The sequence below is a fragment of the Mastigoproctus giganteus genome, chromosome 1 (genome assembly GCF_048544385.1).
Source record: "Mastigoproctus giganteus isolate SK-2022 chromosome 1, ASM4854438v1, whole genome shotgun sequence".
In the NCBI taxonomy this organism is placed as follows: Eukaryota; Metazoa; Arthropoda; class Arachnida; order Uropygi; family Thelyphonidae; genus Mastigoproctus; species Mastigoproctus giganteus.
The window spans coordinates 53,626,208-53,643,587 of NC_143575.1; the positions used below are offsets into that span (position 1 = coordinate 53,626,208).

Consider the following 17,380-nt stretch of genomic DNA (forward strand, 5'->3'; position numbering starts at 1 on the left):
CGAAAGTTAAATTATAATAAAATAAATAAATAATTAAGCATTCATTAGAGGCAGCAACTTGCAATTCCTCCATATGAAGCCGACATATATACTATCATTGAATTATATTAAATATTAACATAAGTTAAATTATAATAAAATGAATAAATAAATAAATAAATAATTAAGCATTCATTAGAGGCAGCGACATGCAATTCCTCCATATGAAGCCATGGAAACCATGGCGACGATTTGTATAGCGATTGAAATGCAGCGATTCCATGACCATTATTGGCCTCGTGGTCCTCTGTCGATATGGGGCATGATGGTCAGTCTATTTTATTTTATTTTGATTTTGTTATCGTTTGGTAGTTCCTTTAACCCTCTTTTGGTGATATTTCACGTCTTTTGGAACTGGTACCTCTTGGGCGGGGGGATACCGCTAAATTAATATGTAATTGGCATTATCCTAAATTTTGTATAGTTTTTGTTAATTGGATTTAAAGTTCGAAATTATACAAGGGTTTCTGGGCTACTATTTATATCTATTCTTTCTTTTCGTTCGTTTGTTTATTTGGATTATTTTATGTTAATTTTTGCTCTACAGTTTTTGGCATACTACTGGCTTATGTTTTATTTTATTTAATTTAAAAATTGGATATATATATATATATATATATATATATATATATTTATTTTTTATTTATTTATTTTTTCAGCTGCTAACTATAAGGAGAAGTGGAGGAATATAAACACAGTCTATATGTGAGAAAACTAAAACTCCTTCCTAGCAGTACTGGAAGATCCAATAAAAAAACATTATTTGATTGATGCTAGTAATAAGCCAGAGGAAGTTGCAGGTAATATACCAACTTCACCAGGAAGGGGGCTGAAGAGTGACAAGTATTTTGAGCCTAGTGTGGATAACCATTTCAAAACACGTTTGGGCAGGCATTCTGAGTCTATTTTGGACAAGCACTTTGAATCAAAAGTGGACAAGGAATCAGAGGTCCAAATGTACAAAGTTTCAGAGGAAAGAAAAAGATTAAAAGAAAAGTGTCATCACCAAATGCAGCATATAAAGTTCTCATAGAATATATTGAACATAAGAAAAATAATAAGTCCAAAGAGGATGACCCAAGGAAAATGTTTTTGTTAAGTTTATTAACTGATATACAAAATTAATAAAAATAATAATAAATTTTCTCTTTATACTCCGGGATGACCAAATGGTCAGAGGAGTTCACAAGATAGACAGAATACAAGAAACAGCACCGTATTCATTAAGTGATACCGAAATGCAAATTTTTTGTTGAAGGATTTTGGATACACCGGACTCATTATCATTGGAACCTGCAACTCCTAGTTCCTCTGCTATGTTGTCAGATGGAGGTTACCATAATGCTTCAGCAACCAAAACACAGTATCTCCATCTACTCATGACATGAACGTTGCTCGGTATTATGAAATTTTTCATCCGAACATAGTTAATCAGTAAACTTCAAATCAGTATGTTTTACATGGCTTAGATTATCATTATTATTACTGTGTTAATTATTATTATCATTATTGCTATGTTAATTTACATTTTTACTGTATTCTATATTTCTGTATTCGTTTCAATTAAATTGATAATAATGATAAAAAATAATTTTCTGTACCTGAGAGTTATTAACAGCCTAACTTCAGCACCTACACAGTCCCTGAATGTGGTAACCATTTTCTTTACGGAAGGGCCTATTACACACACTGGCCAAAAAAAATATGAACCTTTATTCAGTATCAAATCAGGCTGCATTTGTTTTGAATAACCACAAGTGTGTGTGTGTGTGTGTGTGTGTGGTGTGGCATGGATTCTGTTACGTGATTTAGTGTGTTTTGGTCTAATTGTAACCATTCTTCCAGCAAAATATCATAGATGCAATAAAGTTGAAGGATGAGGGCTTTGTTGCCAAATGCTGCACCATGCAATGTTACGCTTTTATCACGGAGATAGCCACTTTTATGGATCACAATGCAACACGCATCATGTCAGAATGGTTCAGTAGATCTGATACAAAATTCAGGTACTTCCTGGATTACATTCAACCTTCTACTGGTATCAACGGACCTAGTCCATGCTGACAAAACATTTCCAATACCATCATACCATCTCCAGATTTTTGGGTTGTCTTAGCAAGGCTAGCAGGGTCCATTGCTTTGTGAAGTTCTTGCCACACTTTCTGCCTGCCATTTGTGCAAAACTGTATTGTGACTTGTCTGACCACATGACTTTCTTCCATTATACCACTGTCCAACCACAATGTTCTCAGTGTAACTGCAAGTTTATTTTTCTGTTTTTCTTTGAAAAAAAAAGTGTCTTCCGAATAGGCAGGTGATTGCCAATATCTAATTTCTTCAATTCCCTGCACATGGTACGGTTGATATAGAGTAGTTCTGGGCTTGGTTCAATTCAGATATTATTTGTTGCACACTGGATGTTCTTTTTTTACCTACAGTCCTCCTTAGAGTACACCTTTGCTCTTGAAGTATTGTTTTTCTGTTACATTTACACCTTTGATGTGTAACAACCACTTCCTTTCCAGTCATTAAACTCTTTGAGATGGATGCTTTTGAAAAACCAGTTGTCTTTCATTTCTTGAATTATAGCTCCTGCTAAAGATACACCCATGATAAGATCTTTTCAACCTAATAGATCATGCATTTCTCCCATTCTCGTCATCCCTGTGTCAGTTTTCTTTGCATCTATTTGCATTTATTTGTATTTCTTCTGTCATCTGTGACTGTCTTAATACAAAGGTTCATATTTTTTTTTTGGCCAGTGTGCATAGTAACCAGTTCACTAAAGCTTACTGGACTCATACTGTACATATCCTTAAATTTGAAGGATCATGCAGTTCTTTTGAAGCCCCAAACAATCTTCATTCAGAATTGTTTGCAAAATATGGATGAATCCAAAAGCATTTCCCCCCCTCCCTTCTTAAAAGAGCCCAGAAGAGAAAAACATCATCTTCTTCAGTTTGAGGAAGGCATTGCAACTACTGTTGATCAGCAGTTGTGAAAATCAATATGCAACTGATTGCACAAGATTGGTCTCACACAATTGGTTTCATGCTAGTGAGAAAAGCTACCTTTTAAATCTGTATAAGCTCTCTGTATCTGCACTTGTTCCAGTAGTTTGTTATTCTTTGACTAAAGGCAAATTTCCTTACATCCAGTTTCCAGTTACATTTTGTTAATTTGAATGCGTTTTGTTGTTTGAATATCCTAAAAAGAGAGGCACCTCCATAGCCAGGTGGGCAGGAGCAGCAGCAGTGCGTAGCACACGCTCCTTGATCAAGCCCGTGACCACCAAATACGGAGGATGCGGAAAGGTCAGGGAATGACCACTGCATATCCCCAGAGCAATATGGCCTTAGTTGCTAATGCTCCTAAAAACCAAATAACAACAACAACCTAAAAAGAGAAAATGTGCCTCCATCACTGAGTTTTCTCAACTCTTTTATGGCCTTAAATACCTCAGTCAGATCCTCATAAAGACTCCTTGTTTCAGAACCTTGTTACAGAGCTGGTGTTTGTCTTTATGAGTATTCCTTTGCATTGACAACTAGTCTTGTTATCCTCCTCTGTACTCATTCAAGCAAGTTGCTGTCATACTTAAAATGATTTGCCCTCTGTGACATTATAGTGGATTTGTTACTTGTTTAGTAAGGTGTGGGTCTTGTCACAGACTTGAGGAATTTCTAAAAGTCTCTTCAGTTGGAGTTTGTAGTAAGGTGATCTTCGATGGAAAAGTAGGGCCCACCCTGATGAGTTATTCCAGAATCTGTTTTTTTTTAATTTAATTTTATTTATTTTTCATCCAATTATGGGATTCTGGTCTATCTGAAAATCATTTTTTAATGAAATTTGAAAGGCTGCTGTGCTTATTCTCTAAATGGCAGTTCTTTTTATTTACTGGTAACTACATTCAATAAACATATAAATTACTGGATTTCATCTGCCGTCCTGCTCATTTGTTCTTCTGTCACATGTATGGTCTTTCCTTGATGACTTCTGGTAGTGTACTGCTGGATTATGGTAAAGGTTCTTTCCGTCATAAATGATTCACCTTCCACACATGTTATGGCTGTTTTCATGGCAAGTTTTAGCAACCCACTGCACTTTTTGGTAACAGCTAGCGATAAGTCTAACTTTTACCATTGGCACAAGAGGCAGCTTTCAACTTCTTTTTCTGCCTGCAGCATGTGACCCTGTTGGATCTTTTAAAAATTTACAAAGCAATACATATTTCCTTAACTAATTTTTATTGGGGCTGTTTTTATGTACAGAAAGTCAGCTGTGCTTTTCTGTGACTAATACTGCATTGTTATGGCGACAAATTTCGATCAATAAATCAAGAGAATACCCATCTATTAAAAAAAAAAAAAAACAGCGTGTGTACCATGTAGGCACGAAAGATGTTTTATTTTATGTGAAACCATCCTTGTACACTTGAGATTGTATTTTCAACACATTTTTGAGAATTCGATAGTAGATGACGAAAGAAAATCAAAACCATTTAAATTTTTAAAATTGAACAGCTGGAACTGAAGTTATGAACAGTGAAACATTTTATGCTCACGCCCGCTACTTACTCTACCAAATCAACGTCGGCATTATTTAGGAAGTGATGTCAGTTCCTTCTCGAATTTTTGTTACCAGTCGGCTTTACTTCAGTCCGAAATATTTAGTATGAACGATGTACCGAATCAACATTAGTGACTGAGTTAGTGTCATCTAGGAAGTGATGTCATTTGCATCATTTCCATCTCACATTTTCATTACCATTCGGTTTTTACTTTAGTCTGAAAATTTAGTAGGTGCCGCCACAGATTTTTTACATCCAAAACTATAATAATAAAATAAATAATGTTAAAAGGAGAGTGAAAAGCAAACAAAAGGTAACCAATTTATTGTATAATTCATGTATATTTATTCTTTGATGAATGGCTAAAAATTATTTTTTAAATTCTTTTCTGGTGATAACTGGAAAATGCAAGACACAAATTTTATAACAAATAACAGCTCTGTTTAAAACAGTGCAACCTTGATGTACCATGCCTTGTTATATCACAAATTTGAATATAATCCAGTGTGATCATGTCCCCAAATAGGAATATAGAAAATAATGCACTTTATGGCAAACAAATTTCATAACAGACACCAACAAAAGCAAACTCCACACTTCACAGTAAGAAAAACAGCTAATGTAGTGGTTTCCAAACGCGAACCGTTGGGCTTCTGTATTGCATTGTGTGGTATCATCCCATTGCACTTACTTCTCATCCCATTTAAAATCCATTAATTACCAATCCCTAAACTATCTAGAAACCTTCCATTTGATTAATGATTGCAATATGGATTCCATCAGTGTTGATCTACTGGTGGTATACTGGCTTATGTTACCCACTCAAGGACAATTTCAGTGGAAAAATTTGGTAAAACTCAAGCAGTTGCTCCTGACATTTCAAAGACTTTTTAGTTGTGTTTGGCATGAAATTTTCCTTTTGGAATTGGGTATCCAGTTTTCTCTGACTGCTCACCGGGGGTGATGGTAGATGGTTCTCTGTTTTCTAGCTTCTCTGCTAATTTTTTTCTTTCTCCCATTCTTTTTCCTCTGTTATATTAATGATCTTCTTCCATTGACTGGAAATCCTATCTATATTTTTGCTGATGGTAGCACATTGCATTCCACCTTCTAGTTTGAGTAATCTTGCCCTGCGCAGCATCTTCAGCTTCTCAAATATCCACTACCAATTCCTTAAATGCTGATCTCCAGGTAATTCTACAATGTGCCAAAGATAACTTAATATCCTTTTAAAATTCAGTTCTGTGTTATATCTTGCAAACAAAAAAAGGATACTTCTTCTATGCTTATCTTTGAGGACACTTAGATTTCTGGACAAAATCACATATTTCTATTAGGGATTGCACTGACTTCTAATCTCTCTCTCTCTCTCACTCAACATAAGCTCAAATTTTGCTTCCTCTGCATATACGAAGCTTGGTTTTTTCTTGCACTGTCGGCATTACTTTTCTTCTGATTAGCCATTAACTCTGTGCAAATCTCGAATCCTCCCTATGGAATATTGTTCCCTCATCTGGGGTGGTGCCCCTATAACATCTCTTAGGCATCAAGACTCCATTTAAAAGGAGCAGTCAGGTTAGTTAATTAATTACCCATCTCTTACAAAGTCTCTTCACCCTTACACACATTTTGTTTTTGCCCTGTGCTTTTTTCCGTGAATACTTTCATTGGTACTGTTCTTCTGAATTGGCTTCTGTATTCCCTCTCTTATCCAAACATGTGATGCGACCAACCAGCATCTTTTACTGCCCAACTTCAAACTCAGAGAACCAACTTCTTTGTCATTTATTACTTCAACTTCCATTTTCTGGAACAATCCCCTCATATCTATTTTCTGAAAATTACAGTCTACAGAAATTCAAGTGTAATATCAACCAGTATCTTCTTTCATCTGTTCAGCTTTCAACTCATTATTGGCACTAAGTAGTACTTTTACTTTTCGTAGTAGTACTTTTACTTTTTAGAAAGTAAAAGTAGTGCTTTTACTTTTTAATACTTTTTGTGTTTGGCTTTTATTTAAAAAATGATCTTTTCATAATCTGCTTTAGCTTGTCTCACTAGCTGAATAACCTGAATGTTTTATATATTACATCTTGAACAGGGTCTCTTGATAAGCTCTGCTTATCCAAAGTGGCCTTCTTTTCTCATACCAAAGCATTATGGTATGGGAAGTTTTGTCACTGCCAGCTAATGACTCTTTAGCCTGAAGAGTTTTAATGGCAAGTGAATTCTTAGTAATAATCAAGTCAAGGATATTAAGCATTTAACAAGTGATATTGAAAGTAGCCGGGGTTCAAGCCCCTGACTGCTGAATACGGTCGATCTGCCAACCTGCACTGGACCAGCGTGGCAGATTATGGTCCATTTCCCTCAACATGAATTGTTGAGGAGGCTTCCATCCTGCAGTGGGTTGATAATGGCTGCACTTTACTTTTACTTTACTTTTATTGAAAGTAGCCATCAAGATGGTTTAAGAATCTGTTTCTATTGCAGTTAATTTTTTAAATTTAGTGGCCTGTCCAAAACACTCAGTCTGTGTCCAAATGGTTTAAATCTCTCATAAGGCATTCTTATTTATTTTTATTTGTTCACTTGAGCTCTCAGTGTGCTTGAGGTAGCTTCATCCTGTTGGAATTAGCTATTAGTATGTTCTGCATCTGTTATCTAGCTGTTCAGAGGTTACCATCTTCTTAAAAGAAACAATGTAATTATGTCTGAATGATATGGTGGTGTAACGCTGCACCAGGCCTCAAGATTTTGTGAATGTGGTGGCACCTTCTTCAGTATATTTGGATTTCAGTAGTGTATTTATGTGTAATTTGGCTGTTGACAGATTCCTTTAGATGTAATCATTCTTCATCTTGTAGAAAAATGTCTTGTCCAGAATGTCTGCTAAACACAGTGTTGAAAATCCAATTTGTACTGCAAGATCCTAGTAGATCACTAAGAAAACTGCAAGTTTTCTAAGGGATCTACAAGAAACATTAAGCCTACTGCCATGTAATTAATTATTCAGGTTTCCTTTCTCTCTAAAATTCTTTACTAACTTTCAAATGCTCTTTATTTCCTGGAATTCATCTTTAAACTGCTTCTGCATGAATGAATATGATATTGATTTAAAATAACTGTCCAGGATGAAACAACGATATGCTAAAGTTAATGCTATTGCACACATCAGACACATCTATGTACACTGCTTATAATGCCACCTTGACTTTGCTAATAGATGTATTTATATATAAAATATTACATTCCTCTGCCAGTTCATTTTGGTTTATAGTAAATAAATACTCAAGTAGCCCATGGTGGCCCAACTAAAGAATCATCCTGTACTTTTTTAATGCTGAAGAGCATTACATTGTGTTAACTAGAAATATTCAAAACTACCTCTGCTATAATCATTTAATTTTTTTTTTTTTTTTTTACCTCACACCAACACTTGTTTTGCAATTCCATGCAGGTGTTGGCAAGTTAAAAGAAGGAAGAACTAAAAAAAAATGACAGTAATTAGTTTTTAAATAAACATTCATTTTACTGCAAGCCCCAAGTACTTTATTATAGTGGTAATAGAAGGGATGTTAGTTGTTTCATTATATTACTAAGCAAAATCTTGTGTTTGAATAGTACTCTCAGCTTCTTGATTAGACCTGGGTTCGAGCCCGTCACCACCAAATATGGAGGATGCGGAAAAGGTCAGGGAATGACCACCGCATATTCCCGGAGCAATATGGCCTTAGTTGCTAATGTTCCTAAAAATCAAAATAACAAACATAACAAACAGTGCTCTCAGCAGATATTGCTACTCGAACAGAAGTTTTGTATGCTATATGCAGATATGTATTATAAACTAAAGAGTATTTTTATGCATATTTTTATTGTTTTAAACTATTTCATAAAATATTTTTAACATTTTTAATAAAACACTTTAATAGTTAATTCAAATTTTAGGTAGTTGCAACATTGGAAGGATCTATTGACACTTTTACGAGTATTGGAGTAATACTTCTTTTGTTCATTCTTACAGTTTTTGGTGCCATATTTCTCGCTGTGCAGGTAGGTTTTAAATTATTAGTTATCAAAGAGTATCTGAGTTGTTATGTCAGGTTGGAAAAAAGTAATTTTTTTTATTCATCCTTAAAAAAAATTTGTTCATTTTAAAAACAGAAGCTAATGCAGGTTTTTTGTATTGTTTTTTGCAGATCAGAATAAATAAAACAAAAGTTGGGCCCGTCTCTAAGCATAAATAATTGAAATCTTGTCTATTAATAGAAGAAATACTAATTTTATGTTACTTCTCCCTGGTAAAAATTCCTCCCTCTTTTCCCACTGCTGTGCAATGACATTTTCTGCATTACTGTCCCCCAAACATGGAAAACAACAGCATTTTGGAAACTTCCTTATAAACCAGTGATTAATCTAATTACTTTAAGACCACCGGACATTCCAAGCAAAGTCATGGTACTTTATTGCACTTAGGAACTTACTTTCATAAGTTCCTTGTAACTCAGAACAGCGTGAAGTAGATCAACTAATGGGAATGTTACAGTAAAACTGCTTTTAAACTTAATTTTGAGGCATTAATAAATATACACCTTTCATTAGGATTGTGTTCAATGCTGAATTCAGTCAGAAGACCACTAATATATCTTTTACAACCTGTCTTCCATAACAAAATATTTTGAAAACACTTTGTGATGTTTTGTAATTTTAGCTCTTGCTTCAAATAACTCCCACAGTTGTAATCTAGAACACAGCAGATCTGTTTTTTCTTTAGATAAGTTATACAGGAATACCTTGCGTGGTGCAGTTAATTCGTGCCAAAAAAAAATACCGCGCTGATCGAGGTATTATTAGTATGTATTTTAATGTAATGCGTTCTGACAATTTGATTATATAGGTCGAGTTGATTATATTGGTGTTTGTTTACTATAAATTGATGCACACGAAGTTCTTGCAAAAAAAGAAACTAAAATGATAAAAATGAAAAATACTAGTAAATACAGTACAAATGATTTTTATTGCAGTATGTACATACCAAAAGAATATAAGTGAAGTGTGTATTATATTTTTATTTTGAAAAATAGCTGATCAGTTTTTTTTCTTCTTTTTATCTGCATACATCTCTTTATAACATGGAATGTCATTTTGCAACGCCTGCCTTACTTTCATACCTCGTTTGATGTTTGGATCTAGAAGAACACTCGACACATTATATTTCTTCTTTCCACTCATATTTGCGTATAAAGGTGTAATGTTTTTAAAAAATAATCTTTAATAAAAATACGCAGCGAAAAATATTTACAGCTTATGCACAATCAATGACCTCGCCGCTCGGAATCTAGAGTGTTACTAATGTATGAATGCTAGCAGAGTCCGTATATAATGGGAGTTTCAACAACAGTCAGAATGGCCTTGAGTCCATAACGCATTGGCCTACATGCTGGCATTATAATACATACATATATATGTATCAAATGTATTGGTGCATAACACAGTTAATTTTTTTTTTTCAATTTGTAAACTGTGCTATAGCGAAACCCGTGCTGTTTGAAACCGCGCTATGCGAGGTATTCCTGTATATATAAATCATGAATTAAGTTGTTGAACTCTTCTTTTTAATTAAGTGCTGCACTTTATAATTATCTAGTTGGTAGTCCAAATCTGTTGAAGTAGACAGTCTGGCAAAGTCTGCAACACAAGAATCCTTGCTATGTTTGTCACTGCTTCTTTTTATCCCATGATTTTGGGGAATCTGGTATATGTGATGCAGATAATACAACACATACGTGAAGCTCATGTTTTGTCCTTATCACCAGTCTTGCAATCAAAGTACAAAGAATATGCACATTTAGTAATACTGTATATTTTCTTACTCTGAGTTTTTATTGTTCACATATTTAGCAGAAATTATCAGAATAATTCAGACATTTTCTTTTGCTTCTGCTTAACCATTTTAACAATACAGTGCTAAGTAAAATACAGAAGAAACTGTACACATGCACACCACAATTGTCTTTCTGTTGCTGAAAGAGAGAGAGGTAGGAGGCAGACAGACAAGGCCAAATAAATGTTAACCCTCCTTAATATTACTGTCATCTATGAGTGCATGCTAACATTATTTGGAGGTAATACAACAGATCAGTTCATATCTACTTCCCTAAATTGTTGTAAGATTATTTTGTATTATAGAAACTACAAAAGCCTGTATATACAAAAATTGCAATATGAAATTTTAAGAATTAATTTTGAAATTTATTGATAAAAATTGACAGCAAACATCTAATATAGTAGTGCGAATAACCCCAATGAAATCTTCTAACTCAAATTTTACTACTAAATTTTAGTATAAGGCCATCCAAAATTTCATCAAAAGATAAAACTTAGTGATAGGAGGAACTGTATTCTTTAATGATATCATCAAGCCTTCAAGCTTGACAATTCTTTTGAGTCGCTGAAGAAACAGACTTGCTTGCCCTAGAAACAAAGGTAACTGGGAGCTCATCAGGGACTCGATTATCTCATGAACTGCCAAGTTTTGCATCCCTGATTTGGACCCCAGAACAGAGTAATCAAGTGCATACTGCTCTAGTTCAAGAAGATTTAGTTTCATTGGGAGACTTGTCAGGGAAACAGGTAATATTTTTTGCAATAAAGATAAGTGGACTGGAACCAGGGTGTGTTTGCAGGGATTAATGAGGTTACCAACAGATTGTCAGATTTTAAGGGAGGTAAAGAAAGCATTATTATTCATGGGGGAACTAATGAAATTAAATGAATATGACCTGACAATTTGTTGGATAAATAATGTGACCATGCTGAAAAATGCCACGAGTTAGGTCAGATTGTGTGTGTCTGAAATTCTGCACATGATAGGAAGGATTATATGTTGAAAGCTTGTAGATTAACTCCTTGAAGGATTCTGCAAGCCTTTTGGACGAAAATTTTTATCAGTGTGGACTGCACTTGTAGGTAGAAAAAATCCGCTTTATACAGATGGTATATATTTGAACAAATGTAGTGTAAGAGTTTTTACCAGTGTCATTGAGGATACCTTAAGGGGTCAGGAAAACTGCTAGTTATTGTAGAATAGGGTAATGTAGACATTCGTTTATCTGTTTATGTGGATCAAAGTGATGCTTGTGCACATCTCAAACTCTTGCTTGTTGCTGCAACATGCGATGTTGACATGATAGTCTGAAGGTGGCAAAAATTCCAATGAGCAGGAAGATAAAGTTAAGGAAACAAGCCTAAAAAAGTTTACTTAAAAATTTTGTTCCCCATGGTGAATTTTCTTCTCGCTTATTGCAATAAATTAGGAGCAAATTGAAATTGCCCATGATAAAACATTCACACTTGTTCTCCCATTCCATCTGCATGTAGAGACTTGTTATACTCTTCACAAACTTCTAGTGTGTAGATTAATCCTGCTCTCATTATAATTTTGCTTCCAACTCACTCACACCTCACAAATTCACACATTCTTTAGCAGTGATATAACTCTACAGCAGTAGAGTTATATCACTGCTAAACAAGAATGGTGAAGACTGAAGGATGTAGATTAAACTATTTACGCCATAATCAGAAAGATGCTACGTTACACCGGGTACATCTAGTTTTCTATAACATGCTTATATGATGATAATCATCTAGTTTACTTAAAAATGTCTATTTGCCGGTGGTTCCCCATCTTCTCCAACAAATATTGCAGCAACCTTCGTTTTGGATGTAGGTGTGTTATATCATCTCTTATCTAAGTCCGGGTCTTCTATAAATGCCACATGCACATTCATTGTTGGATTGGCCTGGGTTATTTGATGCATTTGTTTATGTGACTCAGCAAATGGGTTAACGTTGTAGCTCTCATCCAATTGTTGCATTACTTCAGCTATAGACCCTTGGTTTGATTGTTTTTTAAGCTGTTTTGTTGCTTCAGCAGAATCGAAAATACAAAGATTGTATCCTGGCTTATTTGCCTCATTTGGATATAGCGATGACAGCCAAATGGTAAATCTGGCCGTGTATTCTAAAAAAGGGTATGGACCATTTTCAGGCAGTGATTTAATCTCTGTGCCCATTGATGCGAATGCCATTGCTGAGTTGTACTCTCGTATATGTTCTCTGTTGTTATTTTCTTCACATGTATCCCCTGTAAGCAGCTCTCGTAATAGAGTAGGTGTCTCAGACAGTGGGTCAAGTGAAACCTTTCCATCATGACAGCATTTAGTGTATTTATTTGACGTGTTTAACTCATGTCCCCAATATCTTGCATTGCAATACTCACAGTTGTAACACATATTTTGTATGTCATGCTCTTCCATGTTAATTACAGCTTGTTGATTATTTGCATCTGGTACTTCTATTTGATTAATATTACGGTGTTTTGCTTGTCTTCTCATTTTGAATCTTGCTTCTCTTTCTTCAATGTTTTCTGTCCATCTTTGTAGTTGTAAAGTCTCGTTTCGGTCTCTTAGTCTATTAGACCTCTTCATTAGCATTTCTTCTACGTTTACTCAGAGGTCTTACACACTGTTCAGCCATTTTTACACTTCTTAAAACTTAGAACGGTTTATTAAAATTGAAGACAGATAAAATAAACATACATCAATAGCTTTCAGGCATAGGTTGCCTTTCTTCAGTCGAAAAACGTTAGTACAAAAATTAATAAAGAATGCCTGGTATGGTGATCATGCAAGGTGAACCGTGTGAGTGGGTGCTGGCAACAATTAGCAGTTGGAAAATTTGAGCAGCATACCTAAGCTTTTTATGTATATATATGCTAGGTGTAAGAATATGCTAGCTCTCATCATTACTCACAAATCAAATGGCATCACAAGAACCATTGGTAGATAGTGATTGTGCAGTTGTTAGTTGGAAGATGAAGAAGGATATTGCAGTAATTAAAGGTAAAGGCACTGGTTTTAATTTCAGAAAAGGGGACGGTGACAGTGTAAGATTCTACATGGCACTTATGAATTGAGTGTATTGCAGAGGGAGGGCAAATATATTAGAATTATTAAATACCTTTAAAGCAATTATCACAGAAGCCACAAATGCATATATTTACCATTAAGAAAATACAGCAAGGAGAATGCTGAGATGGATGCATGCATAACTGACAAGTCTAATAGAGCTGAAAAAGATGGTATGGGAAAGTTACAAAGTGGTGAACAGTGCTGGAGCCTACAACAGCTACAAGTTAATCTGTAATAGTACCACAGAAAAGGTTAGGGAGGCCAATGCTGAGTATGAGAAAGCACTAGCCAGGAGAGCAAAGAATGGGGACAAGGAGATTTGTGTGTATGTGAATACAAAGAAGAAGAAAACAAATTAGATCAGACCCTTATGTAAAGAGCATGGGAGAGACTTAACTAACCCAACTGGTGTTGCTGATGACTAAGTACTTCACATTGATCTTTACTGATAAAAGACCCTTTGTGGTGAGGAGAGGCTGTGTGAAAGAAGTTGAAAGCATGAAATTAGCAATGTTGAAATTTCAGGATATTATTTATTAGAAAAGCTTTTGAGCCTAAAGGCAAGTAAAGTAAGGCTCCTGGAGTTGATGACATGTACCCAGTAATTTTGAGGCAGGCAGCCAGAGAGTGATTTGAATCATTCAGGTTAATTACAAAGACATTATTGGACTTTGGAGAGATTCTTTTAAATTGAAGAAGTGCCAGTGTATCGCCAATACATACAGGTGGTTCTAAGGGAGAAGTCTGTAACTACAGACCTGGTAGTCTAACTTCAGTGGTAAGTAAAATCTTAGAGGCAATGATTGAGTGCAATCCAGGGACATTTAGATAGAAATGGCATTTTGAAGGAGACAACCTGGTTACCTATATTGACACAGGTACTCATTAGCTGGACAGAAGGAACAACTTTGACATAGTTTATTTGAATTTTTGCAAGGCTGTTGACTCAATCTCTTACGAGAGAGGTTAGAGATTAAGATTACGCGATTACTCTTGTAAGGGGTTAAGCTGAAGCATGTTGGGATTACTGGTAAGATGGATCACAGAATGGCTACAGGGCAGAAGGCAGAGGGTTGTGATTAATTGATATTTTTCCGATTGGTGTAACAAGTGAGATCCTCCAAGGATTGGTTCTTGAATGACTGTTGTTTCTGATTTTCACAAACAACACCGATTTAATCTTCCTGCCAGATGGCGTAAAGTTTGGTAGACTCATTAATAATCAGTGGCAGTTATGTTTTAATGCAGCAAAATGAAATGCCTTACACTTGGGGAATAGTAACCCCAAAATAACTTTTACTTAGTTGGGTCGAATTAAAAAAAATAGGGATGTGGGAGTTATGATATGGGCAGATATGAAGTTCTTTGAGCAATATAAACAGGTGGCCAGGAAAGCCAATGATTTATCGAACAGTTGCCTGTTGAGATCAGGGGGTCATATTTCCACTTTATAAGGCAAGGTAGTTGTAAGGCAGTATTTGGGATATGTGTCTCGGTTTGGAGATTTCATCTGAAAAAAAAAACATCGAGCTTCTTGAAACTTGCATGCATGTTCCCCCTCAAAGCTAGGAAATTTCTAATTGAAAAATTACCAAACGTGGGATCAAGCATTGTGGCCCAAATTAACAGATTTAATCTTCCCACCAGATTTTTTTATATTGGATTATTTAAAATATCATATAAAAAGAATAGAAACCTAAAAATTGAAAAATAACTAAAGAATTCACCAAAGCGTGTGTTTTATTCAAAAGAAAGTTTGCAAAAATATATAAAATTTCGAAAAAAATATGCAAGAAGACTGCTTTCGTGCATTGAGGTTAAAGGAGACAATTTTGAAGTTTAATATACCCTTCTATAAAGCCATAAATTTGTTTTTTTTATTTTGTGAAATAATAAAAGTTTATATTATAATAAAGGCAAATTAAGTGGTAGGTTAGTATCCAAATTTTTGTTTTTCCTTAATTTGTTTAAATATCTTGTAAATTTAATTTCTACCTTTTCTGAAACTAATTCCTCTAAGTTACATTCTTTTCAATATTTTGTATGATTAAATTTTTAAGTTCAGTAATAGATAGTTTTGCTATCTGCTTAATTTAATATAATATTTTGTCAATTTAAATTCTGTAAAATTATTCTGTAATATTTTATTAGTTTTATTCTTACCTTAATAATGGTTGTTACGAAAACTACTTTGAATACTTTTTATGAGGATATCACAACTTAGATAGAAATGGCCAAAGGTGATTCCTGAAGCAAGTATTCAATCTAGTTGATAATTGTAGCTCGACTGACTATTTTTTCTTTGTTCCTGATATAAAGTCTACCGATCTCATATTAAAACTTCTTGCATTACTAGATGAATTTGAATAACTGAAGAAAATGGGTGCTTGCCATAGCGACAAATATCAGGCGCTCATATCTAGTTATCATCCAGGTAATGCTACCCCATATTCTGGCCTTAGAAAAGAATAGTCAAGTGCATACTTCTCTGGTTCAAGAGGATTTAGTTTTATTGGAGATTCCATTGTCAGGGAAATGGATAACATTTTTTGTAATAAGGACAGGTGGACTAGAACCAGAGTTGTCTGCCAGGAGCAAAACTGATGATGTCACCAACAGATTGTCTGATCTTAAGGGGCATGAGGAGAGCATTGTTATACATATGGGAATTAATGATGGCAAACACACATAAAATGATTTGTTGAATAAATATAAAACCACTAAAAAAATTCTGCGAGTCAGAATTTTCCTGTCTGCACTTCTGCCCAGGCACAATAGGAGGGACTATATTCTGAAAGCCTTCTTGATTAACTCAAGACTTAAGGGACTGCAGGGCTTTTAGGGGGAAATGTGTATCTAGCATTGCTTATAAAAATTGGTGGTGAGTGCAAGGGTTTTGTTTTTGTCAGTATCATTGAGGTTGCTGTAAGGTTCGGGGAAACTGCTACTTAGGGTGGATTGAGGTAATTTAAATATATGTTTATCTGATGAAAAGGGTCAAAGTAATGCTTGCATACATTGCAAGAGTTATTTTTGCCACAACAGCTGGTATTGCCAAGATATTCTGAGAGAAGCAATGTTTCAAACAAAAGAAAAGCTTAATTTTAAATAATTTCAAGGAGTGGGTGTCTGGACAGTAAGCTATACATGAAACTATACATTTTTGTGGACGGAAAATGAAGTTTTCGTGGAGTGAGCTGTTGTTTGACCTGTTAACAGTAGTGCAATAGTGTACCACTGCCAGGGGTGTCTTTTTTTCAAACTTTTCCAAGCACATTGATCTGAATGTGCTTTTATTTACCTTAGCAAATTTTCGTATTAGTGAAAAGTTTCTGAACTGGACTATCTCATTTCAACAGCTAATATCTAATCAGTTTTATTAAAGCTTTCTTTCATATAATTTATGGCAATCTCTTTTATTTATAATGGTGATATTAATTAATATCAAAATTCTCAAGCAAATTTATTTAAGCAGTAATGCTCTCTTTCTTTATAAAATTGATGTTAAAAAAAATTGCAAAATTTCTAAGTGATTTAAAGATTTGAAGCATTACCCAAAATTGGAAGTTTTTGAGAGGACAACATTTACTTGCTTTCAAGTTGGCTTCTTATAAATTGCCTTTTTTATAGGCACAATTTACATGAACATTTAATATGAATAATCAATTGATTTAAAGTTTGCTTTCATTTATTTATTTCATTTACCTCTTTCATTTATAACAATTTTATTAATATTGTAAATTTTCCTTCCAACTTTTGTTTTCCATCTCATTTACAGGTATAAAATATATTTAATTTA

The 17,380-nt window shown here is 34.5% G+C and overlaps 1 protein-coding gene across 2 annotated transcripts in view; it reads left to right on the forward strand.

The window, feature by feature from the left end:
• The window catches only part of LOC150090803 (transmembrane protein 245), a 148,081-nt gene that overhangs the window by 46,391 nt on the left and 84,310 nt on the right, over positions 1–17,380 (forward strand). For both annotated transcript variants that reach the window (XM_090380143.1, XM_090380135.1), the window contains exon 6: positions 8,558–8,662. In XM_090380143.1, coding sequence (XP_090236269.1) covers positions 8,558–8,662 — 105 coding nt within the window. The remainder of the gene's footprint in view (positions 1–8,557; positions 8,663–17,380) is intronic.